Source organism: Episyrphus balteatus, chromosome 1, assembly GCF_945859705.1.
Source record: "Episyrphus balteatus chromosome 1, idEpiBalt1.1, whole genome shotgun sequence".
NCBI classification, from domain to species: Eukaryota; Metazoa; Arthropoda; class Insecta; order Diptera; family Syrphidae; genus Episyrphus; species Episyrphus balteatus.
In genome coordinates this window covers 56,656,028-56,677,420 of record NC_079134.1, presented here as the reverse complement: position 1 = coordinate 56,677,420, position 21,393 = coordinate 56,656,028, and the positions used below count along the sequence as shown (strand labels likewise).

The following is a 21,393-nucleotide window of genomic DNA, read 5'->3' as shown; positions in this document are numbered from 1 at the left end:
GGGAGCTGATAGGATATTTCTGACTTCAGATTGGCGTTGAGCATATCAAATACCTATAGAAAAATATATTTTAATGTCCGCACCAAAAAAAAATTTAATTTTGTAGATCAGTGTTATATGTGCCATTAATTAAGAAAGTGGAATAAGTCACTCCTAAAAAAACGATCAAAACTAGCCTAAAAATAGTTATTATTCAAGGTGTAAAGCTTATTTAAAAGCGAAATCGCTGTGAATAACCTTTTTAATTGCTTCTTCAGTGATTTCAAAAAAGAAATACAATTTAATCGTTGTAATAAAATTATTATGTAAGTTTTTCTTTAAACAATGCAAAAAGTGACTTAGTCCACTTTCATAATCATGGGCACATTTAAATTGCAGCCAAAGAGGATTTAATTAATACTGTTTCGTTTATAGAAATGACGGGGAGTAATCAAATCTACCTTTTAAAAAAGATTTCAACTAGGAGTGATTATTTTATATTTATATTTTTTATAACATTTTTGTGCTTGGATAAATGTTTGAATAAATTTATTTAATAATAATTAAATAAAACTACATAAAAGTATTTTTTTAATGTTTAGTTTGCTCCATATCTTTCAACGTTATGTATGTTTATATACATACACATCTTATCTAATGTTTGCTTTAATAATTGTAATCAAGTGTTTATTATTGTTTTTCAGATTAGTAAAACAGCATTTAAATAGTGCAATAAATATAAATATTCCTAAAGTAGACAGTATGTATTTGTATATAAATTGTGTTATAAATCAAAATGTTCAACATTTTGCATAACACTGTGCAAGTTTTTTCAAACAAATTTTTGATACAAGTGCGCTGTTGACTGTTCCCCCCTATTTCGGACCTGAGAAATCGATTGGCATCATTAGTTTTTCGATTTATCGGTACGACTTCGAACAAAATTTTTTTCGGAAGTTTTTTCATACTCCAGTCAAAGCGTCGGAAAAAAAGGGCCTAACCTTAGGCACTGTCAGTTTTTATTTCATGGATCGATAGGGGTATATTTAAAAGGCTTAAACCCAATTTCTCAAAAGCTAATTTTTTTTTAAATTGTAGATAATTTTAAGGACTACAACAGTATTTTATTTTGTTAGCCAATACTTGCACCGTTTACAAAATAATAAGGCAAGAGTTTGCTGAACAAAAAAACGTCTTTGACTTAATATTACTTATTTTCTATTTGTTTCAACAAAAATAATGTGCATTAAATCGATAGAAAATGTTGTAACGAACAATAGCTTTATTTTTTGTCGTAAGACATTCTGAAGCCGAGTTTATCCAAAAAAACGATATTTTTGGGTGTTTTCGCACCGGTTTTGCATTGTTATCGTTTTATTATGTTTTAGTGGAGTAACTTAAGCAAATTACATATCCAATTTTGATAATTTCTGTTCTTAAACGTTGGTAATGAAAAATACTTTAAAATCTATGTGTTAAAAATTGCCGGTGTTGCCGTTTTTTTAAACTAAAAATAATTTTTTTTTCTAAAACTTTTTTTTAATTTCATAAATAAAATGATGTATAAGGATTATTTTGATTATTTACAGAAAAAAATTTTATTGGACTGAAGGATAATATTAAATCGTTTAGGTGGTAGAAGCAATTTTCTCACAAATCGGCTTCAAATGTAAAAAAAAATGTATTAAAACTCAACGGCAACACATTCGTTATCAAGATATATATTTTCACAAAGCCAGTAGTTTATGCTGGTAGTAAATAACGTTTGAGTAGAAAAATATAAATATAAAGAAGAAAAATGACTTTAAACCAGGCAAAATGCTTAAAATTATTGAAAAAACTCCCGAAAAAAATTTTGTTCGAAGTCGTACCGATAAATCGAAAAACTAATGATGCCAATCTATTTCTTAGGTCCGAAATAGGGGGAAACAGTCAACAGCGCACTTGTCAAAGATTTCGACTTGCACAGTGTAATTATTCAAGACTTTTTCTTTTTTTGTAATATATTATTATGTATTCAATCAACATTTTTTATTGGATAAATTTTTGTTATAAAAGTTGAATACTAATAAAAGCTTATTTTAGGCGGATGTTTCATTGGGCTCTACCCAACCTTCGCTGTCGTCCTCGCTATCTGAATCTTCGGATTCAGACAATTCAATTGCAACCCGCCTGGCGAGAATCGATGCAACATCATGTAATGCAGTATTTCTTTCGATTTCTTTTTGTTCTGATTTTTCAACTTTTCTCAAAGTTATACCTGCAAGAAAAAAGAAAAAAATTAATTACTTAACAATTAAGTTCGTTTTTTAGTTTTATGTGTTTTATCAATCTATTTTATCAAAAATACCACGAACCACGATGTCTGTAGTGTTTAGAATAAATGTGATAACCATCAAATTGGATATTCATCATAAAACTAAGTTAAGTATTTATTTAACATTCACCTCTAGGGCCCTATTTTTTAAAACGATTATCGTTGAAACTACTTGTTCTTGTTCAAATGCGTTTAGGTATTATGATAATCGTTTTATTTCAACGATACTCGTTTATCCTTACGATTGTCATTTGCCTATCGTTTGACTTTCTTTTCGCTAGCTTAGAATAATTTGCCAAACTTCGAAACCAATTTTATTTTCACTGATTGCGCTCAAATATTAAAACGAAGAAGCAAATTTCGTTTTATTATTACATCACCACAACACAACAAAACGATAAACCAAAAAATTGATCTCAATGGCAGAGGTAAAGTTCTCGGAAAGATGATTTTTTTCTTTAAACTCATAAAATAAAAAGTCAAAATCAAAAAATATGTCCACAACTAGAGTTTTAATATGTTTTTGAATAGAAAAAATAATTAAATAGAGCAAGAAAAGTAAAATAAAAATTATTTTCCCACTAAAAATTTTGTTTGTCTACTATTTTTTTGACAGTTCTTCATATGCGTGAAATTGGATGCGCTTGAAAAAAACATGGATTCACTATCGTTGTACTTGATCGGACTTTGTCGTGACTATCGTAGGTATCCTGGGTATCGTTGTTTTGTCTTTCGCTTCGTAATACGAAATAGGGCCCCTGAACGTACGTTCATTTGGAAACATTTATCTACTGCTTAGCACTTTCAACTACTATTAATCTATTGAAAATGTACTTCAAAGCTGCTTTTATCCTAAGCAGTAGATACATTTTTGCAAAGGAACGAAAACAGAGTATCATAGAAGTAGACTTGTACGCAGTTATCATGTTTACACCACAGATATTTTAATGATACATTACAAACATACACCAAAAACAAAAGAAAAGCAAATTGAAGTAAAACATTGTGCTTGATTTTTTCCGTGTCTTAAAGTTTACATCTAGTTATTACAAATCAAGTCGTGCTTGAGTTAGGAAAGTACCAATCTGGTGTACAGACTACAGAGTGCTTCTCCGCTTTTTAGGAGAACTAGGTTCCAAAATTGGATTACCAGGTTCTTAAACTAGTGACGTCTGCTATCTTAGATTTTAATCTATAGTGACGTCTGCTATATCAGACTGTAGTCTATAGTGACTGTAATCTATAGTGACGCCTGCTATCTCAGACTGTAGTTTATAGTGACGTTTGCTATCTCAGACTGTAGTCTATATTAGCGTCTGCTATCTCAGACTGTAATCTATAGTGAAGTCTGCTATCTCAGACTGTATTTTATAGTGACGTCTGCTATCTCAGACTGTAGTCAATAGTGACGTCTGCTACCTCAGACTCAAGGCCGGATTTAAGGTTGTGGGAACCCCGGGGCGGAAAAAAAAGTGGAGGCCCCCTCTCATCTAACTTATTTTGTACAAAACAAAATTAAGATTATTTTTTGGACCAGTTTTAAATTTATTGGGAATAGATGAAACTACCGTTAAATGGTATGACTTTGTGACACAAAGGTGGTTTTGTGCCAGCTCTGTTTTTTCAACTTCAATTCCATTTTACCAATAATTTTACTTAAACATGGAATTTTTTTAAATGTGGAAAATGAGCTGGGATGTTTTTTTAATCATGACTATGTGATTGTTTTCCCTATATTCTTTCTCTCATTAAAACTCATATTTTTAGGTAAAAATTGTTAGTTCAAAAAATTTCTTTGGGAACAGAATTAATATAAAATGATGAAATTCAAAGGACGTTATATTTTAATCGTTTAAATCAGGGATTCCTTTACTTTTAATGAGATTATTTTTAGAAAGACGCTAATTCATGGGGTTACGTTCGGAAAATTCAATTGCTAATTTATTTTTATCGCTTCAGGAAGAAACTTGTTTCAAAAACAAGTATATCAGCGGCTTAGAAACAACATAGTAGAAAAACACTATTCTCCTCACTCCTATATGTGTTTCTTTTTAGTTTAAATAAAGTTGATTTTATGCATTTGAAAGCTTTGGATATTATATGCTTTACCTTATCCTTAGGAGAGATTAATTACAAATCCTATTTTGACTGGGAATTTCTTAAATAGTAAGATAGTTTTTTGAATTGTTAATAATTTCAGAATAAACTGTCATACTAAGTTTATTTTTATTTAGGTCAAATTCACTAAAGATGTTGTTTTTTTGCCTTTGAAGAACTAATTTTACATAATTGCTCATACACGGAGAAAAGAGACCACATAAAATTAAGAGGATCCCACCTTAAATTAAACGGATTTCTCCATGGTGTTTTGCTAAGATGACTTCCACATTAAATTTAGGTGACAAATCACAATATTTTCTTGAATGCGCAAATTAAAAAAAAAAGAACTGACAGCCACTGGGGATCGAACCTATAACTGTTGGGTCAATTGGCGAGTGCCTTACCATCGTGCTATATCACTGTTGGAAATGAATATGATAAACTGTAACTAAAGCTTAAGTGTGACTATAATAATTTTTTTTTCGGTTTTTTAAGATGAAAATTCATATTAAAATAAGATGAAGTTCACATTAAATTTAACTGAGTTTAAGTGAAATCACCTTATTTAAAGCGGATATCACCTTATTTTAAAGTGGTGAAATTTAATGAGCGCATCATCTCATTTTAAGATGCCCTTTTTTTCGTGTAGGTTTACATTAAATAAATTTTTATGAAAACAAATTTAAAATTTTGAATAACTCAGTCACACACTTTATTTTTTATGACAACAATGATGGTTCTTTGGTTCTTATTTGTTTTTCTGTCGGAAAATGATTATTTTTTTTTTGTTTTGTGGGGGCCCCAATTTTGTTGGGGCCCGGGGCTGAAGTCCCGGTTGCCCTTCCCTAAATCCGGCTCTGCTCAGACTGTAATCTATAGTGACGTTTGCTATCTCAGACTGTAATTTATAGTGACGTCTGCTATCTCAGACTGTAATTTATAGTGACGTCTGCTATCTCAGACTGTAATTTATAGTGGACACTGCTACCTCAGTTAAAACTAGAATTAAGTTTATGAATTTGAATTATATAATGTATATGTATTAAAATTGTATTAAGAAAATTGTAAATGTTAAGATTCCAAAAAATGAAAGATTGTAAGATTGTAACATCAGTTTAAGATAGACAACAACTATGAATATGGCCCAATATGCTGTATTCGAATTATAAAGCGTTCCTGACACGCTCGATGTGTGACATTTATTCGTTTGCTTTATTTTTTTTTTTTTTGACTGACCAAAATCAAAACTGTTTAGATACAGATTAACATCAATCCGATTAATAATAAAAATAACAATACAGTGAATTCAAATTAAAACAAAATATTTTGTTTTAGTTTGGACGGTCCAATGACTAAATTTCAGATTTGCTTGACTTTGAACCAAAAATCAGGTGACACTTTTGAAGCATGTACTGTTTTCATGAACGTTGATTGACTTAAAAAAGAACATTTTTTGAAGCATTGAGAATGAGAAGGGGTTAAATGACAATTTTAAAAATTTAAATTTTTTTCGAGCGGATAAAGGTGTCAACTGACAACTTAAATTTTGGAGTTAATGCTTTTCATCTAGTGCAATTAATTAAGAAGTTTGCCTTAGACCTTTTTTCTAATCTCACTAATTTCCGTACAAAACTTACAAACCAAAAACTTTAAACGACGATTACTCAAAACTCGAAATATTTCGCTTAACCCCTTCTCATTCAAAAATTTAGTTGATAGCAGCCTGATAAGCAATCTTCTTTTTTGTTGTCCGCACTCGGTTTTTAACGACACGATCATTTTCATATGATTTTTCACCAGTCAGGCCTCCATAGACACTTAAATACCGCTACTTTTAGAATTTGAACATGAGTGCTCTTGAGTATATTATCTGATAATAAGACAGACAAAATTTATTTAATATAATTTAATGTATTTAATAAAAACTATGTTCTTATTAATTCCTGTAATGATATTGTTAAATCACAGAGTATAAGGAATATGTTTTTCAATCAATATCGTTAAAAATTAATTTTTTATCCAATGTTAAATGTTAATCTTAAATCTGTATAATCTGTACCGTTAGTATTTAACGAAATAAATAAATAAATAAAGCATAATTAACTAGATAGATTACTTTATATAGGATCGCTAAAAATATTGTCAGCTGCGCAACAGATCTGTTTAACTCAGACAGAAACTAGGAGGTACCGGAAATAAAATGTTCGCAAGCTTTGGAAGATACTTAGCGAGGTTTTTATTGGCAAGCAGAGATCATTGGATCTAGAGGTTGATTGTAATGAACTAAACAAACTTTTGTAGCATGCGTTCCCTTACCCACATTTTCGCACGCACCACTTCTCAAGGTAGCCTGCATCACATAATCTTGCTAGTTCAACTTCGAAAGTGTTTTTCTCTATGGTCATATCACTTGAAAAGATGTGAACTTTGTGTCCAACGACAGTAAAAGTTTGTATGACTTGAGTTCAACCCACCTTTTGAAATTTAGAAACTGACCAAGTTGTTTAAAAACAAGCTGCCACCTGAGCAATATTCAGTTTTTGTCATCAAACAGAACAAACCTTAAATCTAATCTATCCTAAATTTTTACCTGTCTTACATATGAACGACAGTTCTTTATTGACGCGGATCGCTTTTTGGAATTTGCTTTCACGCGAATTAAGAGGAACGGAAAATCTGAAAATATTTCAGACGAACTTAAATAAATACTGGTCCAACTACTAAACAATTATTATTATTACTCTTGCTTATGGTTTTTTCCTACTTTTGCCTGCTAGATTTTTTCAAATTTTTTTTTTTGTAGTTAAAATTGCTTTTCTCCTTCTCTTTTTTTCTTACTTCTTCTTCCTTTCTCCCAACCCAGGAGTTTGTCAAAAACAGTGGGTGTATCCCCCGTGGTAGTTTTAAAAGAAAAAAATGTGTGTCGGAAGTGCAAGAGGAAAAACATTTGCGTTAGGCTCGATTATCTTAATCACTTTTTACTTTTTAAATTATAAGTTTGATCAAATTGTTTATTTAATATTTTTGCTTATATAGCAAACAAAAATCTTGTCAAAACACGGGGAAAACTAAAATAAATTAGTTCTCAATAAATAACACGGTGCGACACTGAAAATACACCCGAGAAATAACATAGTGTAGGCTGTTCGTATGGTCGCATAATGAATACAAATATTTTTGTTATATTTTTGGATCCCTCCATTTTTTTTTTATTTACAAAAAACCATTTTTACAGACCTTGCGATGTAATCTATCAATATTTCAGTCATTTTTCTAACAACTCTCAATATGTTATATGTTTTTGGAAAGAGGATTTCTAGACCTTGAATAAATAAAATGTATGTTTTTTAAATTTTTGGCATTAAACGTGTAAAAAGCGATTTTTAAAAAAGTCTGAAAAAATGACTTTTTTTACCAAGCTAAATCTCTAAAATTATAACAATTAAAAATCTGAAAAATTTTCACATGATAGCTACACTTATTAAACTTGAGTCTGTAAAGTTTTAAATTTTTTGAACGAATGGTTTGGCTGGAATTTAAAATTGATCGAACAAGGTCCAAGAAACACTATGTTATTCCCATAAGAAACTTCAACCGCTTGGCGGCACGGGTTAGAATTAAGTTAGAGACTTGAAACTTGGGGAATATTTTTTTTAGTTTATTTCCAACCATATAAGATCCTAGGAGCATAGAAATTCTTATTATCTTAAAATAACGAACACCCTATTGTGCACCTTGCAATTCACATCATGAAAAGCCACATTTTCTATTTACGAAAAAATAGCATAGATTCCGCAGTTTTGGTCAAATTCAATAAAAAAATACGCCAATTTGTGCCTAAATGTATATTCTTTCAGAATATAACCTTACTTTATTTTTTTGTTAGTTTTATTTTGCAAAAAAAATTGGGTAAAGTTGAAAAAATTGGGAAAAAATCACTTTTTCAAGATTTGTGGGATAAAAACCTACACTTAATTTGTTTAAACAATAGACTGGTCTGGAAATCTTCTTTCCAAAAACATATAACATATTGAGAGTTGTTAGAAAAATGACTGAAATATTGATAGATTACATCGCAAGGTCTGTAAAAATGGTTTTTTGTAAATAAAAAAGAAATGGAGGGTTCCAAAAATATAACAAAAATATTTTTATGCATTATTATTATTTTTTTATTTTGTAGCAGAGTGTAATTGCTTGAATTTTAGCATTTCTAAAAACCAAATAAGCTAATAACTTCAAAATAAAATTTTACAAAAAAAAAGGATCTGTAATGTGTACATTGGGTGAATGTTGTAAACAGCGATCTTACCATCTCTAATAGCTTTCATCAAATCGTTCCTGGAATCGTGATAGGGTGGAAGTAGCTTCTTTGCCCCCACAATATGAGCAGGGTTTGTAATGGCTGTGGGAATATCACCATTGGCAATTATTGGTTTTAAAATTTGATGAGATATCTGAGCTTCAATTGGTGGCGGAGGTGGTGGTGGTGGTGGGGCTGGTTGCAATAATTTTGGTAAATGCTATTAATAAAAAAAATTAATATTTCATTTCATTTGTTTGATTTTTTATAAAACCTGATCTGGAATTGGTGGTGGAGGTGGAAGATCATTTTGCGAATTAATTTGATGTACGATATTGTTATTAAAACTATTAATCTGGTTGCTCAATTGTGCCATCACAAGGGCATTAGCATCCTGAACACTACTGCTAGGCGCCAATTGCGGAGAACTTACTCTGGAAGTGCTATTAGTGCGACCCAACAACTTAGCGGCTACGTTGCTGCCATTAATTGCACCCATTGTTGGTGATGTCATTCCATCTGGAATCGGTGGTGGTGGCGGTAATGCATCTCGGCTAGTAGACATACTTCGTCCGCGTGTTGGAGTGTTGGCATTCGATGTATTTGGCGTACCAGTACCACTTCCGTTAGATGGTGGAGCTGGTGGTGGCTGCGATGGGCGAGGTTTCGTTCGCGAGGGTGTTCCAGCGGCATAAATAACTTCTGAAGACATTGAACTTTGATTTGCTTGTCCATATAAGGTCTGAGAACTATAAGCACCTTCCTCGTATTGCTGCATTTGCTGTTGAATTTGTTGTTGTTGATTTTGGGAAACATTATTTCCGTTTTCATTGTTAGCCATTGCAGAGGCTGCAGAATGTGGTGTTAATGGACCATACATATCAACAGTGTCAGCAGGATAACTGCGTCGTAGCTCTATCGAGCTAGGTCGAGCGGGCCTCGTTTCATAGATTCCCATACCTGAAAATAAAATAAAATCAAACATCAAAGCACAAAGTATCTTATTTCGTTGACTTACTACTATAACCAGATTCATCAGTTACAACTGAATTTGGTGTCCTGTATATTACATTATTCGGCATAAGAGTTTCTCCATGTCCAATGACTATTTGTCTTTGCTTCTCTCTTGTGTTGTGAGGAATGCGAACTCTCTTTTTATGACCCCTAGCTCCACCACCACCACTACCACCCTCTTGGCGAGGTCGATGCATTTTCCTGCCTTTGTCATGCATTACTCGTTCGGTATCCTTAAGCATTTCTTGTCGCCACAATTCAAAGAAGTAGTTCGGGTCAGTGTAGAACTTAAGCCCATCTTTTCCATCGTCTCTGTAAACATTCAATTTGTCTAATGGTGGTGGCTTATCACATTGTGAGTAAGTTTCCAACATAGGAGTTGGCATTGTATTTCTTGAAAATATTTGTTGATCAAAAACTTTTGCAGATTTAAATGCTTTTTTCCGCTGAATATCGGTTAACGGGACTTCTTCTACATTGCTGTCCAATTGTGTAACTTTGATCGCTAGTCGATCTATTCTGGCTTGTAATGAATTGGCTCGATCTCCGATATTACCAACGTCACGGGCAAGTTCACCAAATATATCTTCAGCATGCTTCGAAAGTGAAGAAAGTTGCCGAATTATATTTGTTAAAGTGGTATTTGTAACTGTTTCAAGTTCAGTGGTTTGAAGCTCCTCTTGTTGATACACAGAACGAGCTACATGCACAGGATCAATAGACCTTTTGGGAAGCGGCATTTTTGTTGTGTGGCCGAGCTTTATATTATAATTTGTATACAAATAAATAATACTGTGAAGTTAAAATTGGAAATCTGAAAAAAATTAGTTAATTTATTGAATAGATAAAAATGGAGTTATTCGCTTAGATTAAAATTCTCAATATATAAAATCATAAATGGTTTATTAATGGAAAGAATTGTTGTGTTATTTAAAAAAAAAACTGACAACCTTCATTTGTGGATGTAATGTGAAAAAATGTAGGATGGTCAACAAAATTAATTAATTAATCAAATACTTGTACTTTTTTTATGTTTTAGGGCAGGCTGAAGAAATAATTAAACAATTTATACTTTTTTTGCATATTACTACAGGATAATGACCCAAAATACTCATGGCCTTAGTCCCATCGAGAATCTTTGGGGATATACACAAATAACGGAGTTATAGATTGTTGTTTAGCAGACTTGGCGATCTACAACACCTCAAAGATATCAGGGACTTGTCGACTCCCCGAAACTTCGTTGCGAAGCTGTAAAGTGTGAAACAGATTGAACTAGCACCGGCCAGCAACAGCGGTGGTTATTATTTTGTATTTGAATCGTTCAACACAGAATAGACCAGCTTAAGCATTGTCAGCAGCGTTGTTTAAACAAAATCCTAAATTTGCTGGTGCAACAACTTTCCCATTACGAAATTCAAAGGCGCCACACTACAAAAAATAAAAACAACAACAAAATGTTGTTTTTACACGAAATTTCAATATATGCAGATGATGACAATGAGTTTGAAAAATATTTGCTGACCAGCGTGCTCTTGATGTCGCTGGTTTAATGGTGTTCCACACATAATTAATTAAAGTGCTCATGCTACCAAATACTAGTTTTTTTTTAATTTGAATTAACAAAGTAAGAAAAACATAACATTCTATACAGTTTATGGACAAATAAATAGGACAATAGTGAGAAAAATCATGCGATAAAGTGCACAAAAAGTTTTAAAAGTACCTTTACTCCCTAAACTTTTTTTTTTATTTTCATATTAATGTTTTTCATGACTCTCTCGCTAGTAGACACAGAAATAGCACAAATTTTTTTAAATTGCGGAAAAATGAGAATTTTTTTTGGTAACAGTTGAGGAAAAAATTTTCTTAAATAGCTTAAACTCTAAGTTTTTACGCTAAAATTGTTGATAGAGCCATTTATTTAGTAAGATATAATAGGAATTTTAACTCTGAAAATAAATTGCGCGAACGCACACAGGAGTATCCGACCTCAAAATCCGGTCAAAAATATTTTTAATGTTTTTCTTATTGGAATTGGCCTAAAATATTATTTTACAACTTATAATGCATCAAAAAGTTACACTAAAAAAAATTTTCGGGTTAGTTAAAAAAAAAAATAATAATTAAGTACCTAATTTTTTTTCAATTTTATTTAATTCATGTAACTAATTTTTGCATGAAATTTTTAAATATTGTTAATATTTTAGGTTGCAGAAGACAAAATTTTGAAAATAAGTAGTATTTTTGAGCAACAAAAGGCAATTTGAGTAAAAACACCTCAAAACAAAAAAACCATAAAAAAAAAGGTGGAAACATGTGATAATTTTTTTTATGTGTATGAGATGACAAAGATGTACTGTCAAATATAAAAGAAAAATGTTTGCCTGATCATACCCGAAACTATAACAAAAAAACTCTTTTCCTACTACATAAATGTTCACGTTTTTCTATGCACTCTTGTCAGCTTTGCTCGGTATCTATAAATGTTATAACTTTCAGGGAAAAAAGTCAAATGTGAGGCCTCAGTTATAGCTATCAGTAAAATCCATCAGTAAAAATTGAACCATCAGGAATCTGAAATGTTTTACTGATGAGCGTTCATAGCAATCAGTAAATTTACGTCATTAAATTATAATGTTTTTTTTGACATTTGCTTCCCAAACTATTTTTTTACTGATCATTGCATCAGTAATTTTTTTAATGATGTCACCGGAACAGTAAAAAAAAATGAACGCCATCAGTAAAATTTATAAAATGGATTTGTGAATAAAATTTAACACCAAATGCAATGCTTCTTTTTGAAAAAATTAGTTAAAATAAGCTTTCAACTTATTTCATCAATATTTAGTTCAAAATAAAAGTTTAAAGTATTCAAAATAGCTAAACAAAATTTTAACTGATGGATTTTACTCATAGCTATAACTGAGACCTAAAAAGCAATTTTTTGGAGTGGGTTTGAGTTTGCAATGACCAGTTTTTTCGCGGGTTATAAAACAAAACATTCCCACTTTATAATACAGTTTATTTACGTTTGAATATACATGCGACGATCGGCAATGGATAGAAGGGTTACAGGAATCTGCATTATCGAAAATGCCTACAGCAATGAGATCCCTTTTTGTTCAAATTTTAATTTACGGGTCAGAAAGTTTTAGATGGTGAATATAAAGTTAATCTTTTTTTGCCGGCAAAGCTTAGTATGAAGAAATACTATTTTTATCCATGTCTCTGTTTTATTCTGTATCAGTGTATGCTTTACTTCTCTCTTTTTTTACTTATATATTATAGGTCGTTTCAAATCAAGTCCTGACTCTGAGTTTATTTTCTCCCTTCCAATAAAATTGAGAACAAATAAACCATAAACTCAATTTTATTGGGTCATTGCGACAAATCAACTCAAAAATAACAACAAATCATGCTTGTTTGAATGAAAGAAATGCTAGAGAAAAAAATAAACAAGCGAAAAATCTGAATTTGTTTATTAATGATTTCTATGGTGACGACTCCAAAATAATTTTTTTTTTTTTTTTTGACGGGAGGAAATCTTCAAAAGACACTTGGCAGTATTCGACACCAAGTAGTGTGGGACTCTTAACCACTAAAACCACCTCTTTATCAGGACCAATCTTGAGAGATCGACATCAGATTTTTCTTTCTTAACTTTGTAAAATCACTTTGGGGGAAGTTTAAACTTTTAATACTTTCCCATGTTTTTTTAGACCATAAGCTCATGAGGCTTGGTTCTTCTTAATCTCCGAACATGGTTTCTTGTATTCAAGACGGACACCATTTCAGAATTGGTATGACATTGCAGTCTCTGATTATGGGATACAGCGTATTTTTTAACAACTTCTGTAACCGTTTCTATTTGTAAGTCACGATGTAGATCGCTATTTCTTATGTACCAGGGTGCATTAACTATTCCACGAAGGACTTTGTTTTGGAATTTTTGGATGATTTCGGTATTTGTTTTCTTTGTACAGCCCCATAATTGGATACCATAGGTCCAAACAGGCTTTAGTACTTGATTATACAGCATTATTTTGTTTTGGGTTGATAAATCAGAGTTGTTACCAAGTAACCAGTACATTTTTCTATATTTCAAGTTTAGTTCTTCTCTTTTCTTTTTGATGTGCTCTTTCCACTTTAGCTTTGCATCCAAAGTCATTCCAAGGTATTTGGCCGTATTGGCGTAAGGTACAGCTTGATTATTAATGAATATTGGAATATTGTTTATCTTTTTATTTGTAAAGTTTATATGTGAAGATTTTGTTTCATTGAGTTTGATACGCCATTTTTCGGTCCAATCTCTGACTGTGTCGACGGCATATTGCAGCTTTACTGCTCCCCTAGAGACACATTTGTCGGGTACCAAAATTGCGGTATCATCTGCAAAAGTAGCCATTATGGTGTGATTCCCAACTGGGATATCCCTTGTGTATAGTAAATACAGGGTAGGACCTAGGACACTTCCTTGTGGTACACCGGCTTCTATTTTCTTCAATTCCGATTATTCTTGATCGTACCTTACTCTAAACAATCGGTCTGAGATGTACGATTTTAATATTTCATAGTACTGTCTGGGAAGATCCCTTTGCAGTTTGTACTCAAGTCCCTCATGCCAAACCTTGTCAAAGGCTTGAGCAACATCTAAGAAAATAGCTGAACAGACTTGTTTTTCTTCTAATGCTTTTTCTATTACATCCGTTATTCTATGAACTTGGTCTATCGTGGAATGTTTATTTCTAAAGCCAAACTGATGATTTGGGATTAACCTTCTTTCTTCTATAATTTTGCTAAGTCTCTTCAGAAGCAGTTTTTCAAAAACTTTTGCCATAATTGGTATAAGCGATATTGGTCTGTAAGACGTCACTTCTGTAGGTGGCTTACCTTGCTTGGGTATGACAATAACTTCAGCAATTTTCCAATGGTGTGGGACATACCGTTGCTTAAGGCATGCATTTATTATATATTGGAGTTTTATGAAGGCTTTCAAAGGCATTTCTTTCATAACCTGAGCAGTAATAAGATCGTAACCTGGTGATTTTTTATTTGATAGTTGATGTAAACACATACTTTTTACTTCTTTTAATCTTACAATTGGTATTTCACTTTCATCTATCTTATCAACAAGCTGTAAGCTATTTTCAGCCGCGTTTGTTGGGTATGGCTTAAAAACATTCGCAAGATGCTCCGCGAAAAGGTTAGCTTTTTCTTTTGGGTTACCGATCCATTTCCCATCTTGAGATTTCAAGGGAGAGTTTAGTAACTGCGGTCTTTTCAGGCGCTTGGCTGCTTTCCATAGCGAAAATCGGTTGAAGCATTAGTCGTTAAATTCTTTAGGAATGTACTGAGTGAATCATTTTTGAATTTATAAATTTGTTTTTTAAGATTGTTGCTTATACGGTTAAACGTTGTTTTATCATCTGGAAATCTAGTATTTTGCCATTTTCTTCGAGCTCTTCTTTTCTCTATTATCAACTCTCTTATCTCTAAAGGATATTTTATTTCACTTTGTCTTCTATTAGAAAATGTTGGAGTACTTTCTTCAGCGGCCTGTTGCACATCAGCAATAAATTGTTCCACTTCATGGTCAATTTGCTCGATTGTATCCATGGGAGATCTTAAATTTATAAAACTTAAAAGCCTTTCTCTAAAATCACTCCAGTTTGTTTTCTTATTTACAAGCTTTGGATTACTTTTTTCTATTACTTCCGATTCACTTAGTGATAGAAATAATTGAAAAATAAAAATAAGATTTTTACTTCCCTATTATACAAATGAAAAGATGTGAATAGAATTTTAAGTTATGAATTGCTATCATATAAACTGGACATTTCTGGTCCATCTTCACCTAGTCCTATAATAATATCTTCGGCAAAGTTATCCCAACTGCCTTCAAATGATAAATAACACTGGTTAACAAGGTTTTTGCCACAAGAACCAAAATATACTTTTCTAGTAGTTTTTAGGGTGCTGAATCCGAATCTGAAGTCAGAAAAATTTGATTGGCCTTCGTTTTTGAAATATTACCGTTAGAAAATGTCAAAAAAACGTAATTTTGGCTGTTTTCGAGGTTATGTTTTTATGTGGAGTAATTAATTGTGAATAAATAAATGTGAATAGATTCGGATTCAGCACCCTAAAAACTACTAAAAAAGTATATTTTGGTTCTTGTGGCAAAAAAAAAGTTAAATTTTGTTGACCAGTGTAATTAAATAATTGTATGTTTTTTTTGTATTGCCCGCGGATATCGAGTGATGCAAGCCCGGGATACTTGCCTCCGCTTTCTGAGGCTAACCCAGTAAATCTTACAGACGGATCAATTAATTAAAATAGGGATATCAAGAACTGTTCTTTGTTATTTTATCGTAATTTTAGAAAAAGTTCAGCTGCTACTGATGCAGCTGATTTAAAATTTTTGAATGCATTTGGTAGCAGGGTTATTCAAGGTTCCGTAACAAAAGAAAAAAATGTGAAAAATTAAGACTTGTAGTCACGGCACATGAAACACCGTCACAGGGTGACACTTTTTTCGACTTTTTTTCAAATGCCCATAACTCACAAAATATATGGCTGCGATTTTTTTTATTATTTTTCTGATAACTGTCACCACTTACCCTATCTACCGTTTTCGTTTCGACGTTAACTTTTGGGACACCCTGTATACCTAATTTGAAATTCGAAATGAGATAATTTAGGTTCTAGTAAAAATGTACTATCAAATTAAGACTTTTGCATTTTTTTTGTGTTTTGCCTTAAAAAATCAGTTACAAACCATTACTCGGTATGGCTCCCATTGGTACGCGCCATTCGCTTCTTTTTTGTCGCAACTTCTTTGCATCCGCATCCGCATGAAAATCCGCATTGATTATTGTGGATGCGGATGTCCAAATTCAAGCGGAAATTCCGTGTTTGCGGGTGCGGATGCGAATATTCGCAACATACCTAGTGTTGTGCCCTCTTCCATACAATTGTAATGTTCATTTCAATAAAAGCATGAAACATAAGATCGAAGGGATAACTAACTTAAAGTAGTTACAAGCATATAAAATCTACCTATACATACTAAATGTGTACTCTGGGTATCTCAACGCCGAGAGATCTCTGCAAAACAGTCACTTAATTGATAGGAGTGCTGATGTTTCCGTTCCCGTACAAATATTCTTGCTGGGAAACATTCAACTTTGATGTTATGAAGATGAATATGATTCAAAATTATTTTGAATCCAAAATAAGTCTGGTCGAAACTCAATAGGCAAAATCATGTTGTGCTTGATAGAATATAGTAATGGAAATTGGTTACCCTCAGTGAAGCAGACAAAATACACTACGGCCACGGTAAACGAAAACCGCCAGACAAGCAGCCACACAGTCAATCAACACCTAGCTTAAACACACTGACCGAATATAATAAAATTGCAAATATGGATATTGCCATTAAAAAGAAAATACAAAATAAATATATATTTTATATAAATATTGAAAATTAAATATTCTATTTAAACATAATAAAATAAATACTTTACATTTGTAAGTTCCATAACATAAATTGATAAAAATGGTTTAAAGATATTTAAAATATTTAATGTATTCAAAATTCATAATTAACTATAAAGAAATTAAATTAAAAAAAAATAAATAAACTATAGATATGACAAAACAAGAAATAATTTATAGAAAATAAGAAATCAATTGTTATATATTTATAAGAAAATGCAAAACAAATATGTTATTTAATCTTGTCGATCGTCATCCTGTTGATCGTGAGTTCTTCCTCCGGGTGGGAAGAGATGTTGTGCCCTCTTCCATACCTACCAGAGGAAATCTTCGTCCGTTGAACTCAGCACACTTCAATTATAATGTTCACTTTGATTGTCCATACAATATCATCTTTCGGATATTGTTTTGGGTCAATAAAAGTGCAATGAGACAATAATAGAATTGTGCTGACTCTTTAAACGTGCCGACGACTATTCACTGAGGAAGTTGGGCTCGCGACTATCCGAATGAGAAGACAAGTTGAGTCTCACGTTAACAAGAGTAGTTCAAATATTAATCACTGCGTTATCCCAATGTTATAACACTAGTATGTATATACGAATAAGCAAAAAAAAAACTAAATATAAAAAATAAACATCAAAGATTGCCTAACATTTTAGATTCGGTTGACCTTGTACAAAAATAAAACTATTGTTCATATTACGTTCAAATTTGGATACTTATTTCTCATAACATGATCTGTCATATGACATCAAATTTGCATTTATTAAAAAAAAAGTTTAAACACATTTTAAGATACTAATTGAAAAAACAGCAAAAATATCGAAATCCTGCAGTTTTTAGTTAATCCCACATGAAAAAAACAACACCTTAGTTAAGGAAAACTTATAATATCAACGCCCATTATATTTAAAAAGTCAAATATGTAAACCATAATAAAATACATTAAATTTTTACGTGTTTTGTAATTTTATATACTGTTTTTCTATTTAGAAATATCTTATTTGTAGTAAACCATTCGATAAACTGCCTTGTTAAGCTTTAGATTTGTTTCTGCCAGATGTGCTAGTTTTTAATGTGCTGAGTTAGAATCCGAAGTCAAAAAAAATTCTATCACGTCAGGATTTTGAGATCTTCGCATTAAAGGATCACAAAATAAAATTTTTTGTTTAGAAAATCTCAAAAAAACTACTATAACTCAAAAACCAGAGCTGACTGAAATTTTTTGAGTTCCGATTCAAAATCAGCACATTAAAATCCATTAGAAAAGTATACTTTTGTTCTAGGGAGAAAGATATATGCATTTTTAGAGATCAGTTTCTTTATGGTAAGATATGCCAAACCTACTAAACTTACTTAAATTAAGATATCTCGGAAAAGAAAAGGGATATTGAGAAAATCAAAACTGAATTTGAAAGAAAAGTTCTTTCATAAACCCTTACAATTTTAATTGAATAAGATTACATTATGCCAAAATATTTCTTCGAAAACAGCAAAAAAAAATGGGTTTTTTAGATTTTCTAACGGGAATATCTAGAAAACGTGACGTGCTAGGCCAATTCTGACTTTGGATTCGGAATCAGCATACAAAAATCTATACTAAAGTATAGTTTTATTAAACGGAGGATTTGCAGACCAGTGTTATCAATAAAATGAAATATATTAAAACATATCTATTTTTCCTTAATACACAATAATAATGCTGCATAGCTTTCTCAATTTTCTTTCATTTTGGAACTATTAGCTCCGTTTCCTTGGGAACATTTATCTACTGCTAAGTAATTCAAACTATGTACTTTTGCAGTATTGAAAAATTAGTTCAAAGTTGCTTTAAATACTAAGCAGTAGGTAAATATTTCTAAAGCAACGCAGCAATAATTAAAAATCGGATTCCATGCCACTGCTTCATAATTTTAAACCGTTTTTAATTGTACTCCATTTTAGAAAACATTTCCCCTTTTTGGTCATAATAAAAATGGTCACCGTATTTATAATAGGTACTGTTTTAGCAAAACTACCATTCACAATTACATCATCATTTGTGGAAGATGATGATGATGTGTGAAGCTAAATTATGACATAAAAAGTTATCTATTATTTTTGTTTTCTTCACTTTGCTTTAAAATAAATTAAAGTTTGCGCAAAATTCACAACAAAAAATAACATTTTTGTCATTACTTTTATGTCTAATGTGTGAACATGTGCGCGTGATTCTCGTTCTGATTTTATCTTAAAATTCGGAATCGATTTTTTCTTCTTTTTCAAAATTAGAATTGCCATTGAGTGCAAAACGAATTATTTCAGAACCGTTCGGAGTTATTCCAGACAGTCTCGGACGACCAAATGAAACCGCTTTTAGAAGAAAATCATAAGCATTCTCTATTCCTACCGTTTATTTAGGTATAGACAGGAACGAGGTAGGTACCTACCTACCTACTTTAATTTTTCAACATTTAATTTTATTTCCTTTTTGCATATACCTACATACATTACATTAGAATATAGGTTATAAGATTTATTCTATTTTTTGAAAAAGTTCTTTTATTTTTTGCTTTTTACACTTTGAATGTTGTTACACTTCAATAAAAGCAACAGTGCACATTACCTCACACCGCTTCTTCCACCACCTTGTAACCAGCCTAAGAAGCTATATAATTAATTATTAACTCTTTTACAATAAGACTCTATTTTTATAGAATCTCTGAGATCATAGGTTAACCTAGCTATTATTATTTAAGCTAAATCGTGCTTTAATTTTATAGGTATTTTCTTTTTTCATATTCAGACAAAATATAACAAATTTTACGTGTAAAGAACATTACTCACACTGGCACCTTACAAATGGAGTCAATGAAGAGATATTTGAAAACGCAGATAGGTACCTATTATATTCGACGAAAATAAGTTTTACTTTCTCTTAGTGGTTTTTGCGCACTAAACGTAGTTTAAAATGCAAATTTGAATCCTCCTATAAGTTGTTTTTGTATTAATTAATGAATAATAAAAAAAATATCATAAGGTTGCAGAATTTGCCACACCCTTTCTCAAAAAGTCGCTATAATATTTTTGCTAACATTTTAATATTGCCTGTACACTCCTCTTCTGTTAAAAAAATAGTAATTTTCCAAAGTACGTATGTTAAAGGTTGAAAGAAAATATTAAATCTTCCATAAAATATAAAGTTATGGTTGATTTTAAGAGTAAAATGACCAAATTTGTATTTTCGCTCACCTTGATTCATATGGTACTTATCATGCCGTCTATTTTATTCAGCAATTGAAAATGCAATCAATCAAAAACAGCATAAGACACAAGTCTTGCTTAACTTCGAATAGTTTATTTAATACATTTCTATAATATTGTTGGTTGCATTGCTGACGTGGTTTTTCGTAGGTTATTTTTAATTTTCGTTTATTTTTTTAACACGAACTCCCACTTTATCGATTTACGTAGAAAATTTATTCTCACTGCAAATACAAATTATATTTGCTTTATAATCGTATTATTTTTACTTAATCAGAAAACAAAAACATATTTTGGGAAAAAAGAAACTATTTGAAATTTCTTGTGTAAAAAGATTATTTCAATTAAACAAAAAGAAAAAAACCACGGATTTGATTTTTTGATAAGGGTGCGGAAGTGAAGATAATTATTTTTCAATTTGTCTCCCCTACAGAGAAAATACGTGATAAATATTTTCACTTCAATACTGTTGGAAATTAAATATTCTTAATCTTTCACTTTTCTTCAGGTTTATCTTGTGTTTCGTATGTTAGATTTTTAATAAATTTGAATGAAAAACCCTTTAAAATTAAAAAAGAAAAAAAATATCACCTCTTTAATATTTCTTTCACTTTCAGCATTAACTTGCTCACACAAATTTAAAGTAAAGATAGAGAAGCACTGAACTGTCATTTTTGAGAAAATTTCTCAAACTGTGTGTGTACTAAACATGATTTGAGAGCAATGCTTAAGTCCTAACCAAATTAGCCGCGTTCCAATAGCCCTGTTCTATTGGGAAGTGGCAAAGTACTACTAGTAGCTTACTAGCGATTTACAATGGAACGCACCATTGACCTACTATATATGGACTGCTAGTCGTTTGACTTTTCCATACAAAAATTGAAAAAAAATGATTCCACATCTTTCTAGCTCTACTAGCGGTATAACCTTAGAC

The 21,393-nt window shown here is 31.4% G+C and overlaps 1 protein-coding gene across 1 annotated transcript; it reads right to left on the bottom strand.

Moving 5' to 3' along the window:
• Window positions 1-481: 481 nt before the first annotated feature.
• LOC129916169 (actin-binding protein WASF3) lies at window positions 482-21,161 on the bottom strand. The gene is given in 6 exon segments (XM_055995983.1): window positions 482-2,239; window positions 8,706-8,916; window positions 8,971-9,718; window positions 9,720-10,524; window positions 20,448-20,683; window positions 21,051-21,161. Coding segments are annotated over 4 exon segments (1,869 nt in total). The 5' UTR covers window positions 10,451-10,524; window positions 20,448-20,683; window positions 21,051-21,161; the 3' UTR covers window positions 482-2,060.
• Window positions 21,162-21,393: the final 232 nt, after the last annotated feature.